Genomic DNA, 17,261 nt, shown 5'->3' with positions numbered 1-17,261 from the left:
TTTCCGAGGTGGAACAGATGTCGGATATTGCCAAGCTCAGCCATGGGGGAATTTCCGGTTAGTGGCCGTAGTCACAGTGGGGCGCAATGAGATAATAAACCTTTCCTTGGCGATGAGAATGCAGTTCGTGGAGGTTCACGCAGGATATCGTGAGATCCTACTGTAGGGTCCATTGCAAGATGATGTCATAAGAAGCGCCACACGCACCTCCACGGCGTTGAGAATGTGCACGCATGTGCATTGGGATCCATAAAAGTGCCTTGGGTGCAGTCTCGGATAGGACGGAAGCCTTTAAATTGGCGTATTCGAGGGGGTCCATAGAAAAACCTGTCTTGACGAACGAAAGTGACCGGGCCCGTTAGGGGAAGTAACAAATTCCTCGGTCGGGGAGGCCCACGGTTCAATCAGTGGCAAGCATTGACTCGACAGTGGGTCAGGCCAGGAACTAGGCGGCAGCCTCCAAAATCTCATTGATCAGAGATTGGCTCCTCATGTGAAGCTTGGGCGACGCCAGAGAGAAGATCACGATGATCGGATGGATCTTGCGTAGTACCTCCACTTTGTGCTGGGATTGAACGGATCCCGGAGGAGGGTTAGCTTAGACACTTTATATCCCAGGTCTGCCTTCACTTGCGCTGCAACTTTGTTTCCCCCCCCCCTCCCTAGTTTACTAGGGGCTTGGCTATTGCTTATTTCCGTAGGTCCGTTCGCCTCGGCACTGACATGCATGCTATTCAGTCCAATGGTTGTCATTTCATCCCAATTCATCTTGCTGACTCCCAGTAGTCAACCATAAACCGGAATTTGGCCAGTGGAAATCATGGACGGAGAAGACAATCCCGGGCGCCCCCGAGCCGTGGTAAGTGCAACCACATAAACAACCAGACGGAGAAGCGGCGCCTAATCCATCGGTATTAACTCTATAGTCGGGGGCAAGGAGCGAAAGAGAACAGTCGGGACGTCAACGGTCATCGACAAATCCTGTCTCCCCGACGAGAACTCGAGGACTCGAGGAGGATGATCCAATTTCACCCCCAAGGAGAGTTCAAACGGCCGAGGAAGGAACGGAAGCGGAAGGGTTGCGACGACGCAGCTCAGCAGCATCTCGACGAAGCGGCGTTCCCAGCCTTGCTCCCCGAACGACGCTTGCCCAAAGAACGACCGGCAAATTTACCCTGGCTGGTCCAGAAGAGACGCCGCAATACAAACTATCTCAAGAGCCCTTTGTGGCGCCTGGATACGGTGATCTGAATCCATCATACGAACAGGCAAACAATGCGAAACCAGTTTGGTCTTTGGCCAAGCCCCTGCCGCGTGTGGTGCGGTCAGGTATGGTACCGACCAGGGAAGAACTGCTTCAGGCTCGCCAGAATGCGGAGATGCCGGCCGAGAATTCGCAGAAGCTGGGACTGGACGTTGATCCAAATGATCTGGAGCTGGGGAAAATCGACAAGACGGCTGATCCGCGGAAGATGGCGGCACAGGTGGAGGATGCACGTCTGCAGCGTGAGCAAAACTTCATGAACAAGCTCCTGAACGGTGAGACTGCCTCCCAGAGACCCGGATCGCGTATTTCCCGCTCCTCATCCATACGCCAGAGACGCCCGTCTCAATGGAACAACCAAGACCAGGATCAACTCTCTACAGTCGAAGAAAGAGAGTCTCAAGCAAGCGTTGATGACCAGGATGGTCCCAAACGGCCGCCCGGTTACTTCAGTAACGACCCTCTGGGGGCTGTGCCTGAGGAGCCCGAAGATTATCAAGACGAGGGTAAATTTGAATTCCCTTCCCTCGACGAAGCAACTTGTCCTGAAGATCTTCACCCATTGATCCAGGAACTCGTCGAGGACGAAGTACACAACAATCACACCACATGGTCCGTCATTCGCACCCACCACCGCGAGGCCCTCGCCGAGGCCCTGGCCGTGTTCGTTCAGCTTACCATCGGCTTCTGCGCGGATTTGTCTGTGACCATCGCTGATTCGGGCAATCCAAACACAACTGACTGGGCCTGGGGGTTTGCCACAATGATCGGTATCTACATTTCTGGTGGTATCTCTGGTGCTCATATGAACCCCGCTGTTACGATTATGCTGTGGTTTTACCGTGGTTTCCCAAAGCGTTTGATGCCGGAGTATTTCGCAGCTCAGTTCATTGGCGCCTTTTGTGCCGCCCTGGTCGCCTACGGTATCTACTACGAGTCCATCCAACACTACCTCGCCACCAACACAACCACCGGCATTGTCACTAGTTTCGTGACTAGCCAGCGTGAAACTTGGATCAGTCCCCAGACAGCATTCTTCAACGAGTTCGTTGGCACGGCTCTGTTGTGCGTTGTGATCCTAGCTCTTGGTGATGACCAGAACGCTCCGCCCGGTGCTGGCATGAACTCCTTCATCATTGGTCTTATCATTACCTGTCTGAGTATTTCTTTTGCCTACCAGACCGGCGCTGCCTTCAACCCTAGCCGTGACTTTGGTCCGCGTCTCGCCTTGCTCGCTATGGGCTATAGTGGCGAGCTGTTCAGGAATGCTTACTGGTTCTATGGACCGTGGGTTGGTGCGATCTCCGGTTCCTTTGGTGGAGCCTTCTTGTATGACTTCTTCATCTTCACCGGTGGTGAGTCTCCTGTCAACTACCCTTGGGAGCGAACCGAGCGTGCGATGAAGAAGAGTGGCATGAAATGGAAGAGGCGGTTGCGCATTGGCAAGAAGAAGGGAGAGAAACCTGTGTGAAGATACCATTGCATGTTGAAAGTACTACAGACCATTCCATCTCATTTACTTGACTTGATATGGCTAATTTTTGAGTTTTGTGTATATATCATTGCGGTCAGTGTGGCCTGTTTGAACTTTTGAAACTGGTCACAACTTGTACATTTCTGGTTGATGATCTTTTTTTTTCCCTGCATATTGATCGGCGGCATATTGTGCTTGCGCTCATCACAAGAATACATATTAATGGCCTTAAGAGAAAATATTATATGAAAATCCATATTTCAAGAACACGTCCAATCATCTCGCTAAACATCTGTGGCGGATTGCCTAGTTGGGAAATCCCGGTCGACCCGAGGGATCACTTGATATAAGTTTCCACGAGAACCCCAAGGTTCCCACTGTTAATGATCTGCTAGTATATTCCGTGCGGCCGCCCAGAGCCGTGACCAAGGGTCAAAAGGGTCTCCCTAACACGTCCCCACCTGGTCGCCGTGCGGACCAATTTTGAGGCTCCCCGTTTGGGGCAGGTTCCGAACCCGAACCCTAAATATTAGTCAAAGGGTGCACGTTTCTGTCAATAAGGCAGATTTCCCGAATATCTAAGAACTGCCAGGCTGTCTCAACCTCGGCAAGATGTACACTTCGAGAATATTGCTCTTTTGGAGACCAATCAGACCCCGCCTGCCGTTTGGCTCAAACGCCAGATACCAACATTGAGACAAAATGAAACGCGACTAGAAGATGAGTCTGTCCAAGTAAAGATACCGATGCAAACCTTCCAGTGTCTAATTTACAGATCATCCAGGCAGCACGTTAACTAATACTGAGCAAGCACGTGGAGCCGGGCAGATTCGTTACAGATTGATCTTGAGTCCGATGTTCACCCTATTGGCTTGTCGGATTGACTCTGGAGGTATAAAGAGGTCATGAAATATCCGTATTGTATGTTTTCCAGAGCATCTACTCGCCAGCAATATCCCAAACACATTCGTTCCATCTCCAATTGCAACATGTACCTTCGTCTTTTGACCCTCGCACTAGCTGGTGCCGTGGCTGCAAGCCCTGTGGATCTCCAGAAACGCCAATGTATGTGCACTTCCTACTGCAGCGCAGCTAAGGAAATTTGGCTAACATTATATCTCGACATCTTTAGTTGACTCTGGCAATGATCTCCGCACAGGATCTTGCAAGGATATCACCTTCATCTTTGCCCGTGGCTCTACCGAAATTGGACTTCTCGGTGAACTAGTCGGTCCGGAGGTCTGCGCTGATCTCCAGGCTGCAAAGCCCGGACAAGTTGCCTGCCAGGGTGTTGGTCCTAAGTACACTGCAGACCTGCCATCTAACTTCCTGCCTGCAAACACCTCCCCCGCTGCCATCGAGGAGGCCGAGGATCTTTTTAAGCTTGCTGCGACGAAGTGTCCCGATACCCAAATCGTTGCTGGTGGATACAGGTTTGTCTTAAACCTGCTCATGATCTCCAAAGAACATAAGGCTGATGGATCTCAACCAATCTAGTCAAGGTACTGCTGTCATGGATAACTCCATTCAGAATCTTCCTGCCTCAGTCATGGCGAAGGTAAAGGCTGTGGCCCTCTTTGGCTTCACTCGTAATTTCCAGGACCATGGTTCCATTCCCAACTACCCTGCAGATCAGACAAAGGTCTACTGCGCTCTGGGTGATTTGGTTTGCGATGACACTCTGATCATTACTGCAGCTCACTTGACTTATGGGGATGATGCTAGCTCTGCTGCTCAGTTCCTGTTGAGCAAGGTCTCTTCCTAGTTTCGTCCTGTTCAGCTCTTCATGGTTTGGATGTTGAGACGGGGTGCTGGTTGCCTCACAACACCAGCCAGCTAGCAGGGTCTGACTGTAAGGTTCATGATGACAAGTGGGAATGTCGAATGTGTTGCTGGTATTGTTGGTCCTGCCTGTTTGCTATTCAATTATTACTTTCTTTTTACGTTGAGTTTCCAAAGAAATCCCTTGATTATTCAAAACTATGCTTTCACAAGTAGCGAATATCTTTTTTAAGCTTCTTGGACATACTAACTGCCAGTAGTTTTAATATGTTTATACCGTCAGATGTTCAACAGATCAATTGCGCATGTACTCTATCATTCAAATGTTATTGCGCTATGTATCCATACGACCAATGTAACGCCTGGTTAATATTGATCTATTGGCCGTCAAACTGGCCAGATCACAGTTTGGCCACCCCGGTCTCAATCTGGGACCACCCCTGGTCATCCAATCTTTGGTACTTCGTACCGTTCAACCAGTACATCGTGTCACCCTCTCCACCCTTACGGGGATCCCAGCCCTTCTTTACCAAATCACCCTTTGCTTGCTTGAAGGTGGCCCCGGTAGCAACCCTGTCATAAAATGAATTAGACCATGTTCTCTGTCGTAACACAAGCAGATACTCACTTTTCGGTAATTCGGACTAGACGCGGTAGAGCATATGAGGGAACACCCCTCTTCTTCAGCTCATTGTAAAGGTTTGACATAAGGTGGAGTTCGGCTGCTGATGAGTGCTCCTCCAAAGTGATACCAGCAGCACCAGCTTGGCCATCATAGCTGCAATACAATTAGTATTTCAAGTTTCAATAATTCATCAATGATAAAAGTAAAGAACTCACCTGGAAAGTTTCACGCCATACACCACGGCATCATGAACACCCTCAATTCGGCAAATATGATCACGAATCTCACCTGCACTAACATTTTCGCCCTTCCAGCGGAAAGTGTCACCAACGCGATCACGGAAACCAACCCACCCAGAATGATCTTGAAGTACGAGATCACCCGTGCGCTGGAAAAGGTCGCCCTTTTCGAAGACGTCACGAAGTAGTTTCGTCTCCGTAGCCTCTTCGTTGTGCAGATACTCCGTCAAGAGCCCGCGGTCGCGAACACGACCAATGGCCTCACCTTCCTCGCCCAAGCTAGCACGAATACAAAACCCCGTCGTGGGATCACGGCAGGGCATCTCAGTCTCAGTATCATATTTAACAATGAATGTATCATCTTCCAAGAACCGGCGGATCGGACCTGAAAATCCAACCTTGCCAACGCCCCAAGAGCCAACTCCATGGTTATCGAATTTAGCCAATCCCTCGGTAGAGCGGTAGAACTCGCGCACCTCCGGCACGGCGAATCGTTGACGGAAGCGTTCCCAGATCTCACCTCGTAGACCGTTACCCGATGCAACGATACAGTTATGGTTGCTGTCGTAGGGAGAGGGGGGTGTGGCCAGGAGATACCGGCATAATTCACCGATGTATAGAATGCGGGTTGCTCGCGAGTCATGGACGTCTTTCCAAAATTGCGAGGCTGAGAATTTGCGTCGCAGGCAGAGAGTTCCTGCATTTCCGACGGAGTAACAGCATCCGGTGAAGAACGCTGTGCCATGGAAGAGGGGGAGAGATGAATATGTTCGCATGGGGTAATATTTAGACTTGTTGTTGAAGTCTGATGATAGAGGTGTGGATGTGATCAGAGCCATCATGTTTCGTACAGCGCATGCTTTGGGTTTTCCGGTAGTTCCCGATGTGTAGATCAAGGCTGTGAGATCCTTTGGACTGCGTTTGGCGGGTTTTATTCCCGACGGAGAGAACTGCTGGAGAATATCGAAGGTGACGAGATCTGTCGCACCAGTTTCAACGCCGTCGAATGAAGTAAGGTTGAATGTCGAATGAGGCAAGTCCCCGCAAACATATTGACACATATCGGGCGTAGAAATGATCGATGTTGAGCCGGAGACATTAAGACAGTGGATGAAGGTATCATCTGAAGGACTGTTAGATGCTATGGGAAAGCTTCAGGAATAGATGGCTTACCCCGCAAATTGGTGTTGATCATAGCGGCCACCGCACCCAATTTTGAGAGTGCATAGAGCAAAACCACCATTTCAGGGGAATTGGTCGTGTACACACCCACCATATCGCCAGATTTTAATCCCCGGCTATGTAGCAGAGCTGCAAGCCGGTCGGCCACTACAAATAACGAGTTAGTCAATAGCAGGTTGAAACTAGCGAAAAAAAGACACTCACACTCTTTCAATTGCGTATAAGACCATGTCTTCTGTTCGAACCAGATCGCATCCGCAGCTCCCTGTCCTTCAACCTCGACAACCCGCTCAAGCATCTTGTAGATCGTCGCCGACTCGCCGAGTTGGCCAATGCGCTCTCCCAAGCGCTTGCCAAAGGCCCTATCATTGAAAATTGTAGCGAGATCGGTGGAGATCGAGAGCTTTGCATTCAAATAGGCACCTGCAGCCACCGAAATGGCAGAAGCAACAGCCACAGCGGGCGCGCCAGCTTCAGCGAAGAATTCCATTGCGTGTGTGGTGGTTCAAGGTCGTTCAAACACGGAAGAGAAGACGCGACAGCTTGCGTGTTATAAGAGCTACCCCGGTTCTATAAGGTCCAAACGGAAGCTATCCAGCTTCAATCTGCCGTTCAATACAAGGATGACCTGGTATCCCACCAGTAGCACCGAGGCGCATTACGAAGTTCAATACGGGAATACCCCGTATTTGCTCTGTCATCTCCGGCTCCTCCCCACGGTTTAGCCGGTTGGTCTACCCCGGTTTTGGCGCGGACGCCCCCGGAAATGTATTTGCACAATCTTTATCCTGAAAAAATATCCTTGAAGATGCTATGAGACCTACAATGACGATACTTGATACCATGCATATTTCCTCGACAACTGTTGAAACGCACTAACCCACACCGACATCGGCCCAACAGCAATCAATAGTGTCGATCATCAAGTGGTATGGGTAACATTTAACGTTTGTAATTTACAACGTACCCACCAACCACAGGCCGTCTTTACATGCCGAGGAATAAACAATTACGGTATCTTACAAACTGAACGCCGAGAGCAACGGCACTTCTATCGGGTCGAATCGACCGTGTTCGGCCCAGTGTTTTTGTCTAGGCTTGGCCCGATACACTAACCCTGGGAATTTCCTAGGTTTGGAAACAGCCGCGGCTCATCGGCTCCCCGCGTTCGATCAATAAAGTAGAAGTCCGCGCTGCTATCTCAACTTGTTTCTCCTGAAAACTTCCCGTTCCTAAGTACCATGTCTTCACCACAGCAGCGATTGGCTTCGGTCGCAAACCAGTTGTCGCCTTCGAGCACTTCTGCCGCTAAGCAGAAGATCCTCTCTAAGAACCCCGATGATGTGGTATGTACCAACTCCGAGCTACGCATGATCGGTCCATTAACGAGTTTATAGGTGATTACCTATCTTGCGCGCACACCGCTCACTAAGGCCCGCAAGGGTGGATTCAAGGATACCACCGTCGACAACCTTCTCATCTCCCTTCTCACCGTGAGTTCACCACAGCAGACATACATCTTCCATAAGCCTGACCATTCCAGACCGTTCGTGAGAAGTCCAAGATCGACCCCAACCTCGTCGAAGATGTCTGTGTCGGCAACTGCCTCGCTCAAGGCGCCGCATACATCGCCCGCTCCTCAGTTCTTGCTGCCGGATTCCCTGTAACAACCGCTGCATCTGTTACCAACCGATTCTGCTCCTCGGGCCTGCTGGCCGTGCAAAATATCGCGAACCAGATCATCGCCGGATCAATCGATGTTGGTATCGCGGTTGGCGCAGAGAGCATGAGCTCCAACGCCGACGGCGGTGCTCCTGAGATGGCGGAGCGTATCAACGACCACCCGATCGCGTCGCAGAATTACTGGCCCATGGGCCGGACGTCGGAGAACGTGGCGGACCAGTTCAATATTTCACGCGAGCAGCATGATAAGTTTGCCGCGAGTAGCTACCAGAAGGCGGAGCGCGCGCAGAAGGCTGGTTGGTTTGAGGACGAGATCGTTCCTATCAAGACTCAGATTAAGGATCCTAAGACTGGGGAGGTCAAGGATATTGTGGTTGATCGAGATGATGGTATTCGTCATGGTACTACCGCTGAGGGACTTGGCAAAATTCGTGCTGCTTTCCCTCAGTGGCAGCCGAGTGCCACTACCGGTGGTAACGCTAGTCAGATCACCGATGGTGCTGCTGCGCTTGTTCTGATGAAGCGGTCGCAGGCCCAGGCGCTTGAACAGCCCATTGTTGGAAAGTTCTGCGGTGCTACCGTTACCGGACTGGAGCCTAGAATCATGGGCATTGGCCCCTCTCTGGCGATTCCCAAGATCCTGAACAAGTTCGGCTTGAGCAAGGACGAGATTGATATCTTTGAGATCAACGAGGCGTTTGCCTCTATGGTGAGTTTAAGTTCACACTTGGTGGGTCTTCTCCGTGTCTGACAGCTTTCTTTAGGGTGTCTACTGTGTGAGCAAGCTTGGCTTGGACGAGGCCAAGGTCAACCCTCGTGGAGGTGCCATGTAAGTTCCTAATTTAGTATCCCGGCGATGAGTAATAGGGGCTAACTGAGACAGTGCTTTCGGTCACCCCCTGGGTGCTACTGGAGCCCGACAGGTGGTCACTGCTCTGGCAGAGTTGCGTCGCCAAGACAAGCGCGTTGCTGTGACTTCAATGTGTGTTGGAACTGTATGTCTCTCTACCCCTGGCGTGCTTACGACACATAACTAATCTTGGTTTACAGGGCATGGGTATGGCCGGTATCTTCGTCTCTGAGCATTAAATTCCCCGGATCATGACCCCTGTGATCTTGTCTTGTACATAGCCTGTCAAGACACAATCAATGATAGGTATAAATAGCAACCATTCATCCCGCAATTTTCAGTCGAGCCCCCTTACTACTGTGCATAGCGTGAGGGATTATTGGGGGCTCGGCCGGCGGCACTAGGCCTCGACCGTGACTTCGCCACAATCAGTATTGAAATTGAATGCCTTGGTCATAAGGTGTCCATGTGTCAGCGCGCGGTCACCTCCCCGATCAGGTTAGCGCGATCAGCCACAAAAATTGTGCGTAGAAAGATCCACATCCCCATCCACTGCAAATGACGCATCACAGCAGATGGATCTCTCCGAATCCTGTAGATCGCGTCCCTGAGGGTCGATCCCTGAAGTTCTCTGTCATGTAAGACACATCGTTTCTGTGCGTTAAAACGTATTCCGGCTACATACGCCCAGTGAGAACACCAGGCCCCGAGACCGATGCCGAGGTAGCCGGGCCCGGTTCTCCCGGCTCTTTGTCTCTGAATTTTTCATCCTGCTCACCCAGGGACCAAAGTCAGCAAGGGACATCAACCAAGGGTCCCAAGTACCGGAGTTCGCAACTTCAGGGAGATGAAAATCCGAGGCGGACGCGGTTCCACGGGCGCAAACTTTGATCCCTACAGTGAAATGGAGACTGGGTGGAAATATGGGAAAGATGGGGATAGCGAATGGCACATCAGGCCTCCCCGTCAGGCCCCGATGGAAGACCAGGAGATGAGCTCCACTCCGAGAGGATCATTGGATGCTCAATTATTTTTGGACGGCCAGTACCAATCGGCTTGAAGGAATTGGGACAAGCAAACGTGTCGCGGCCCACTCGCGTTCCACTTGTGTTCGGTGGCGTTGTCTAGAACTCAGGTCCGCAACTCTCAGACCTTGATTTTATTTCTCCATACATAGCTTTTGTTTCTCTCCTTTCCTTCACTCTCCATCCTTCTCTTGTTACCTTCTTTCCTCACCTTTACTGTCACTCTTTCGACCTTATTTTTCTTTATCTACTATACTTCATATACAGTCTTTATCGATTTCTCACAATGTTCTCCAAGCAGGCTGTCGCTCTCGCTCTGGCCGTGGCCACCGCTGAGGCCGCCTACCAGGGCTTCAACTACGGCTCTACCAACGTCGATGGTAGCTCCAAGTACGAGGCCGACTTCAAGACCGAGTTCCAGACCGCCAAGAACCTCGTTGGCACCGACAACGGCTTCACCAGCGCTCGTCTGTACACTATGATTCAGGGTGGTACCACTGCCGACCCCATTCAGGCTATCCCCGCCGCCGTTGCTGAGGATACTTCCCTTCTCCTCGGCCTCTGGGCCTCCGGCGGCAACATGGCCAACGAGCTCACTGCCCTCAAGGCTGCCATCAGCGCCTACCCGTCTTTCGGCGACAAGGTTGTTGGTATCTCCGTCGGCAGCGAGGATATGTACCGTAACTCCGTCACTGGCTCCAAGTCCAACGCTGGCCCCGGTGTTGAGGCCGATGTCCTCGTCGAGTACATCAAGGAGGTTCGCGCTGCCATTGCCGGCACCAGCCTGAGCGATGCCCCCATCGGTCACGTCGACACCTGGGACGCCTGGACCAACAGCTCCAACGCCGCCGTCATTAACGCTCTTGACTGGCTCGGCTTCGATGGCTACCCTTACTACCAGACCACCGACTCCAACAGCATCGACAACGCCAAGGCCCTGTTCGACGAGTCCGTCGCTAAGACCAAGGAGGTCGCCAACGGCAAGGAGGTCTGGATCACTGAGACCGGCTGGCCCGTCAGCGGCCCCACTGAGGGTGAGGGTGTTGCTTCCACTGCCAACGCCAAGCAGTACTGGGACCAGGTTGCCTGTCCTCTTCTCGGTGAGACCAACACCTGGTGGTACATGCTCGCCGATTCCGGTGCCTCCCCCAGCTTCGGTGTCTCCGACAGCACCTCCAACACCACCCCTCTGTACAGCCTCCGCTGCAACACCACCAGCTCCAGCTCCAGCTCTGCCGCTTCCTCCTCCTCCGCCACCGGTTCCGCTTCCTCCTCCGCCACTGGTTCCGCTTCCGGCAGCACCACCGACTCCTCCTCCGGTTCCACCATCACTGGTGCCGGCATCGTTGCCGCCCACAACGGCACCCGCGCTACTGGCTTCCACTCCACTGTCTCTTCCACCCCTCTCGTTTCTGCCACCAAGGCCGCTAGCACCTCCGGCTCTTCCTCCGGCTCTGGCTCCGGCTCCGGCAGCTCCTCCGGCTCAGGTTCCTCCGGCTCCGGCAGCTCCTCCGGCTCAGGTTCCTCCGGCTCCAGCGCTAGCTCCGGCTCCGGCACCAGCTCCGGCACCTCCAGCTCTGCCTCCTCCTCCCCTGTGTTCAACTCTGCCACCCGCTCTACTGGCTCTGCCTTTGGCGCCATTGTTGCTGCCATTTTCCTCGGCATCGCTATCTAAAAGCATTGCTTTTAATGTGTACGCAGAGTGATGGACAAGACTTTTTCTAGAACCGTTCCGGTGCCGGGTTGAGCGCTTTACTGTGGATATTCTTTTCTTTCTCTCGTTTATTGTACATTCTAGAAATATACTTGGTTCGGCGTGATCTTGGTTTGGCAATACATTGTTACATAAACTCCTGTAAAAATAATTGGAGATCTGATCATGATATTTGCCTTTCAAATACTTCCTTTTCGTAGTGAATTCTATCTCTATGGTAATATTCAGAGCGGTACGGACATTCGAATCAATTGATGTCGGGCACAGTTATGCTGACCTCCCAAAGGATTAGCCCGATCATATAGTTTCCATTGCCACCAGCCCAGCATTTATCTTCCGGTTGTACGATTCGCCTTCCATTTCTGATATCGAGGCGGCTGTTGTTATGGGATATTTGACGCACTGAGTCTTCAGATCTTAATGCATATCGTAATTGACTGTCGAATCACATACGACCAAGCCTACTGGAGATATATATAATAACTACCTGAGCAGGGGATGTCAAGAAGGAATAGCCTTCAACTTAATTCCCTCCGCCGAACTCTCCAACCAAACCTCCATTTTCCTTGACGTATCCTCCATACTCCTAAGCGTCGGACTTGTCTTCAATGGCCCGGAGCTATCAATCGATAAATCTGAAAACAACAAAGCCAGCGGGCTCGATTTCCAGATATACTGATTCTTCGTATGAACAACAGTAACAACCAAGAACACCAAACTAAGCACGACCAGCGCACCAGGAAGAATCAACCATTTCCATCGCACCTGAACGAACGATTGCATGGTCCATGTTGTTCCATTCACGGAAGCCGAGCAGACCTTCGATCGCGCGTTTAGCGTTAATGAGGATGCCATGGATTCGAACATTGTTGATATATCGGTGAGGTTTCCATAAGTGCCGTAGATTGCCTGTGCGGTGCTGGGCGTCCAGCTTGGTCTGTTGCTCACGAAGAGGGTACCTTCGCCTTTCATTAGAGGGGATAATGAATTTTGCATGGCTAGGCGGCTGAGCCAGTTCACGCTGTAGATGCAGTCTTGCGGGCTTGTGTAAGGTTTTTTGTAGCGAGTTCCGTTGAAGAAGCACGTATCTGGCGTGATGACGAAGTCATCTGTTGCGTCTGTCCATGAAGTTGAAGTGTTGGAGGAACTTGCGACTGCGGTTCTGTTTTCCGAGAATACACCTTCTGTGACTCTTGCTTCGTAGGTGCTGACGCAGAAGTAAAGAGCACATTCTGTCGCGCTGATTTGTACTGCTGGTGGGACACCATAGCCTGGAGAAGTGATCGCAGTGAAGTTGAGGATGAGTGGTAAGCCGTCGGCGTTGATTTTCAGGAGATCGAGATTGTAGGTGGCGTTCATCATGTACATCATGCTTTCGGCGGTGGAGAATGATAACCCGTTGGGTAGCTTATAGTTGTAGGTGCTGAGGGTTGTGCCAAGTGGTGTTTTGTTGAGATGAAGAAAGTCGGTGACGTTGGCACATTTGCTGCAGAAGCCGAGGGATTGGTACTTGGGAAATGTGCAGTTTCCAGTTGGACAACTTGCCAGGATATCTTTACTGTTTGGGGCTTGGGTTTGAAAGAGGCCGGAATAGATTGCGCCGTTCGTGCTGAGTGGTACTTCGTTCATTCCGGGCCCAGCACCCTCGCCATAGTCGGAATACAGGCTGGCGTTACAGACCTGGATAGATGACCGGCCTGGGGTATGGATAGGCTTCGCATTAATACCGATGACTTGTTGCACGAACGGGTCGCATGCGGCAGCTAGTACGAGGATGAAACATCCGAAAGTCACCAAATGGCTGATAACGATTAGTATTAGAGCATCTGCTATCATAGTTGGCCAACTTACCGAGGCAGGAAGCGGGTAAGCACAATGAAAGCTCCCATAGCTCCACGGCTGGCGGCATCGAGAAGTGCAAGGTCACTCAGCTTGTTTCCACCTCGAAACCAGGACCATTTGAGCTGCGCCAGAGACTCGGTCAGAACAAATGCCATGGTGGCTTTCATGACCGTGCTGAACACCGAGACGAGGGTGTTGAGCGTAATGCCATGTGGCCAGTCAGGCATTGGCCTTCCATCGAAGTTGAAGAGTATCACAATAATGGCGACCAAGAATCCAATAGATGTGAGACACCCCAGAATTTCCAGGGTCCAGCTTGCACCCCAGAATCCCTGTGTTTGAGACTGCAGGAACACCTGTTCCGCCGTGGACAATGGTCGTTGTCGCGTTCTCTCGGCCTCGGGCGCATCATCGAGTCTCACATATGATAGTCGGTAGTCATCTTTTGATTGCTCCATTCTCAATCAAGGCGCCAAAGGGAATGCTGCCGTATGCTGAAGAAGGCCAAGACAACAATCTAAGAGAGAAAAAACTTGGCTCGGGGTAGAACCAAGTGAACTGGCAGCGAATTTCCCCATAGGGCCGATGAGTGAAACTAGGGCGAAAGTCGCAGAGAACTAGCGCGACAATCTTGAGGTTTGGGTAAATCAATTTCTCCTGTAGGTTAGCGCCAGAGGCTTTGCTTGGTAGAGACCCACGCAATTGGCAGGAACGCCTATCAAACTTGACGATTAGGGGTTCTGGTGGGTCAGTGATCCAGAAATATTCCTGGACTCGCGGGTTTCTTTCGGAAATCATTGGATTCTTAATCTTCAGCTAGATGAACATGCTTATAGATCGCGTGCCCGAGTGGCGTTGTCTATGTACAATCCAGCTAGCGCTAATTTAGTACCAACGGTGATTCTCTGCTCAAAATTTCAACCTTCTCGCCATTAGACCCTCGTTCAACACAATTTCCTAATAGCTTACCCGTCAATTCGGAAAGGGACGGGGGATCGGAACATCCAGCATCAAGCCAGTCACCAGTGAAGTTTTTAACAGCAGTACCATTTCCAAATTCAAGAATCAATCCCCCATTAGCCGCTTTCGAGTCAAATGCAGGCCGACCAACTCTCGTGTTGACTGATTACGATTTTTTGAGGAAGGCCAACAAGAAGTCTTGCATGGTTTCAGACGTATCAGCTTCGAGCTTGGAAAAATTCCCATTATTTACCATGTAGTTCTGAGAGCTTACCCTTCCACAGTAGATGAACCCGCATGAGATCGGCTGGGGTAAAGTCGACGCCGGGATGTCCGAAGTGACGCTGCCTATTTTACGTGCGTTTACCGGGAATGTGGTATGACATCAGGGAGAAGAACAACCGTATATTAGGATTCAGGCTTCAAATGTGGGTTAAACAGAGGAATTAAAGGGTTGAGAGTGGAATCACAGATATGTTGCACTCTTTACGATGGGGCTCAGGTGGTAAAATAATAGGAAGAAAACGTCGAAATTTTCTATACTTGGTTGATCGCACATATCCACGGATACAAGTTTACCTAATCTATCCGTCTGGTGTCAAGTGGGACAAGAAAACGTCTTTTTGGAATAGGCCACTGAGATGGAGCCGTCGTGGGTTTTTGACTATGTGGTCGTCGTTCAACCACGTCGTTGACTCAATTTTAAGAATCATACTCAAACAACAACTTGTTATATCCACTCATGAAGGCTACGAATCTCACGAGGTCTTTCTCTCAAACGAACCAGCTTCCGGGTCTGCGAGGCCTCTCAGATCAGATGTTCGGATGACTTCTAGGTACTTCCAGCTCAGGGTGTATATAGTTGCAGGCTACTTTTATAGCCCTGGAGGGTTCTTTTCTCTTCAAACTTAACATTCTCTAGCGTCTTTTTTGACTAGCTTCGTGTCGCCTTCATTCAAACATGAGAATATTCCTAGTAGACTATTGAAGTATTTCTGGTCTCCTGCCCTACCAACTGGGCACCTAGGGTCCCCCACTAAGAGCCTATATGTGTTTGGAAAGGCCCAAGATTAAAACAGACTACAGTGTTATAGCACGTCAGTTTGTGAAATATATAACGAAAGCCCTCCGTCGTTCTAAGGGTAACTAGCTGAAGCCAATTCCAAAGTTTGCGACCCAAAGAAAAGAGATAAACCCCCGTGGCCCATTTATATGGGAGAGAAATGGGAAGATGACTTATACAAATAAGTGCTGCCAATACGCATCACTTTGTCAGTCACGATGCTCTTGAGCATTGAGCAGGTCACGGGGCTCCACTTTGGGAATGTCGGGCTAAAGCCGGATAGCGATAGACCGATAAACGACTAACAAATCATTTGGTACCTTATTGTGAGGAAATGGGCAATAAAATGGTAAACTGATTTTGATGAGTGGCACCAAAATAATGACATAGAAAAGCTATCTAAGCAAGATAAGCAGAGATCTCACGGAGCCGAGATGCAGGTACAGCGACACAGCGAATACAAGGAAAAGATGACAAGCCGATCCTTGCCCTAAACGGCCATGGCGCATCACGTGCGCCGTCGTCATCAAGTGACCCCAGCCCTGGGTTTGGAGATCCAGCATCTCTCCTCTCTTCACTACAGCTTTTGGACTCCATATTGAACCTTCCTCCGGGTCCTTTAAAGGTAACACCTCATTCTTGATAAATACATCGCTCTCCACAACCGCCTCTGCCATCTTCTAGAGCAAAGCCGACCGTAGCAGCCATGAAGTTCTTATCGGCCGCCACCCTTCTCCTCACGGCGCCTTTGGTCTCGGCTGCCTCCTTACCCTCGCTCTTCGACCCTTCGCAGGTTACGATCAAGACTGCGGAACCCCAGTTCCCCGTTGAGGGTGACAACCCTCTGGAGTATTGCCAGAACCCGGAAAACCATATCCTCAAGATCGAATCTGTCAACCTCTCGCCCAACCCCCCACAGCCGTACGTCCGACTACTTGATATACTCTGGATATAAATTCAACTAACTATTGCGTTTCTTAAACAGTGGCCAGACTCTCAATATCAAGGCCAACGGTACCCTCAACGAAAGGATCGAGAAGGGCGCTACCGTGAGCCTGGAGGTCAAGTGGGGTCTCATTACTCTGATCAAGCAGACTGTCGATCTCTGTAAGGAGCTCGAGAATGTCGATATGGAGTGCCCTCTGGAGAAGGGTGAAATGTCTTTGACCAAGCAGGTGGATCTGCCCAAGCAAATTCCTCCGGTAAGCCCTACGTCGAACGACCTATTACCACCAGCGAAGCTGACATGCAATGCCAGGGTAAATACTCTGTCCTGGCCGACGTCTACGACAAGGACCAGAAGCAGGTTACCTGCCTGAAGGCCAACGATATCACGTTCCACCTTTAGACGATTGGCGATCTTCTCGGGCCTTTTAACATCCTTGCATCCACGCCTTGTGGCATCTGTCTAGTAAACGAGCAAGATTATTGTGATTTTTGCTTTATTTGACCTCCCTACGTCGTCCACGCTTCCGCTTATGTCTCGTTACGACCCTAGCTGATTTTGTCTCTCATTTGATCTTTTTGTCCTTCTCAGCATCCCAGTCCATTCAGATAT

General features: G+C 50.8%; 7 protein-coding genes across 7 annotated transcripts; 5 read left to right on the top strand and 2 right to left on the bottom strand.

Moving 5' to 3' along the window:
* Positions 1 to 820: 820 nt before the first annotated feature.
* N7443_005059 (MIP/aquaporin family protein) lies at positions 821 to 2,735 on the top strand (the record flags this gene model as incomplete). Its single annotated transcript, XM_056885115.1, has 2 exons — positions 821 to 859; positions 927 to 2,735. The coding sequence occupies 2 exons, from the start codon at positions 821 to 823 to the stop codon at positions 2,733 to 2,735; spliced, it is 1,848 nt and encodes a 615-aa protein (XP_056743393.1).
* A 992-nt stretch (positions 2,736 to 3,727) lies between these two features.
* On the top strand, positions 3,728 to 4,503 carry N7443_005058 (cutinase family protein; the record flags this gene model as incomplete). Its single annotated transcript, XM_056885114.1, has 3 exons — positions 3,728 to 3,803; positions 3,871 to 4,171; positions 4,236 to 4,503. 3 exons carry the CDS (start codon positions 3,728 to 3,730, stop codon positions 4,501 to 4,503), a joined length of 645 nt encoding a protein of 214 aa, XP_056743392.1.
* A 418-nt stretch (positions 4,504 to 4,921) lies between these two features.
* On the bottom strand, positions 4,922 to 7,056 carry N7443_005057 (putative bifunctional fatty acid transporter/acyl-CoA synthetase (FAT1); the record flags this gene model as incomplete). The annotated part of the gene is made up of 5 exons (XM_056885113.1): positions 4,922 to 5,093; positions 5,149 to 5,298; positions 5,361 to 6,507; positions 6,558 to 6,713; positions 6,771 to 7,056. 5 exons carry the CDS (start codon positions 7,054 to 7,056, stop codon positions 4,922 to 4,924), a joined length of 1,911 nt encoding a protein of 636 aa, XP_056743391.1.
* A 751-nt stretch (positions 7,057 to 7,807) lies between these two features.
* N7443_005056 (putative peroxisomal 3-ketoacyl-coA thiolase (Kat1)) lies at positions 7,808 to 9,338 on the top strand (the record flags this gene model as incomplete). The annotated part of the gene is made up of 6 exons (XM_056885112.1): positions 7,808 to 7,912; positions 7,964 to 8,059; positions 8,110 to 8,958; positions 9,014 to 9,078; positions 9,133 to 9,244; positions 9,300 to 9,338. 6 exons carry the CDS (start codon positions 7,808 to 7,810, stop codon positions 9,336 to 9,338), a joined length of 1,266 nt encoding a protein of 421 aa, XP_056743390.1.
* Positions 9,339 to 10,410: 1,072 nt separating this feature from the next.
* Positions 10,411 to 11,799, top strand: bgt2 (GPI-anchored beta-1,3-endoglucanase EglC; the record flags this gene model as incomplete). Its single annotated transcript, XM_056885111.1, has 1 exon — positions 10,411 to 11,799. One exon carries the CDS (start codon positions 10,411 to 10,413, stop codon positions 11,797 to 11,799), a length of 1,389 nt encoding a protein of 462 aa, XP_056743389.1.
* A 540-nt stretch (positions 11,800 to 12,339) lies between these two features.
* On the bottom strand, positions 12,340 to 14,138 carry N7443_005054 (DUF3176 domain-containing protein; the record flags this gene model as incomplete). The annotated part of the gene is made up of 2 exons (XM_056885110.1): positions 12,340 to 13,639; positions 13,690 to 14,138. The coding sequence occupies 2 exons, from the start codon at positions 14,136 to 14,138 to the stop codon at positions 12,340 to 12,342; spliced, it is 1,749 nt and encodes a 582-aa protein (XP_056743388.1).
* A 2,271-nt stretch (positions 14,139 to 16,409) lies between these two features.
* N7443_005053 (ML domain-containing protein) lies at positions 16,410 to 17,051 on the top strand (the record flags this gene model as incomplete). The annotated part of the gene is made up of 3 exons (XM_056885109.1): positions 16,410 to 16,624; positions 16,689 to 16,905; positions 16,962 to 17,051. The coding sequence occupies 3 exons, from the start codon at positions 16,410 to 16,412 to the stop codon at positions 17,049 to 17,051; spliced, it is 522 nt and encodes a 173-aa protein (XP_056743387.1).
* Positions 17,052 to 17,261: the final 210 nt, after the last annotated feature.

The sequence above is a fragment of the Penicillium atrosanguineum genome (genome assembly GCF_028827265.1).
Source record: "Penicillium atrosanguineum strain IBT 20685 chromosome Unknown utg000003l_segment0_segment0, whole genome shotgun sequence".
Classification (NCBI taxonomy): Eukaryota; Fungi; Ascomycota; class Eurotiomycetes; order Eurotiales; family Aspergillaceae; genus Penicillium; species Penicillium atrosanguineum.
The sequence above is the reverse complement of the archived record's forward strand: the minus strand, read 5'-3'. Positions and strand labels throughout refer to the sequence as shown.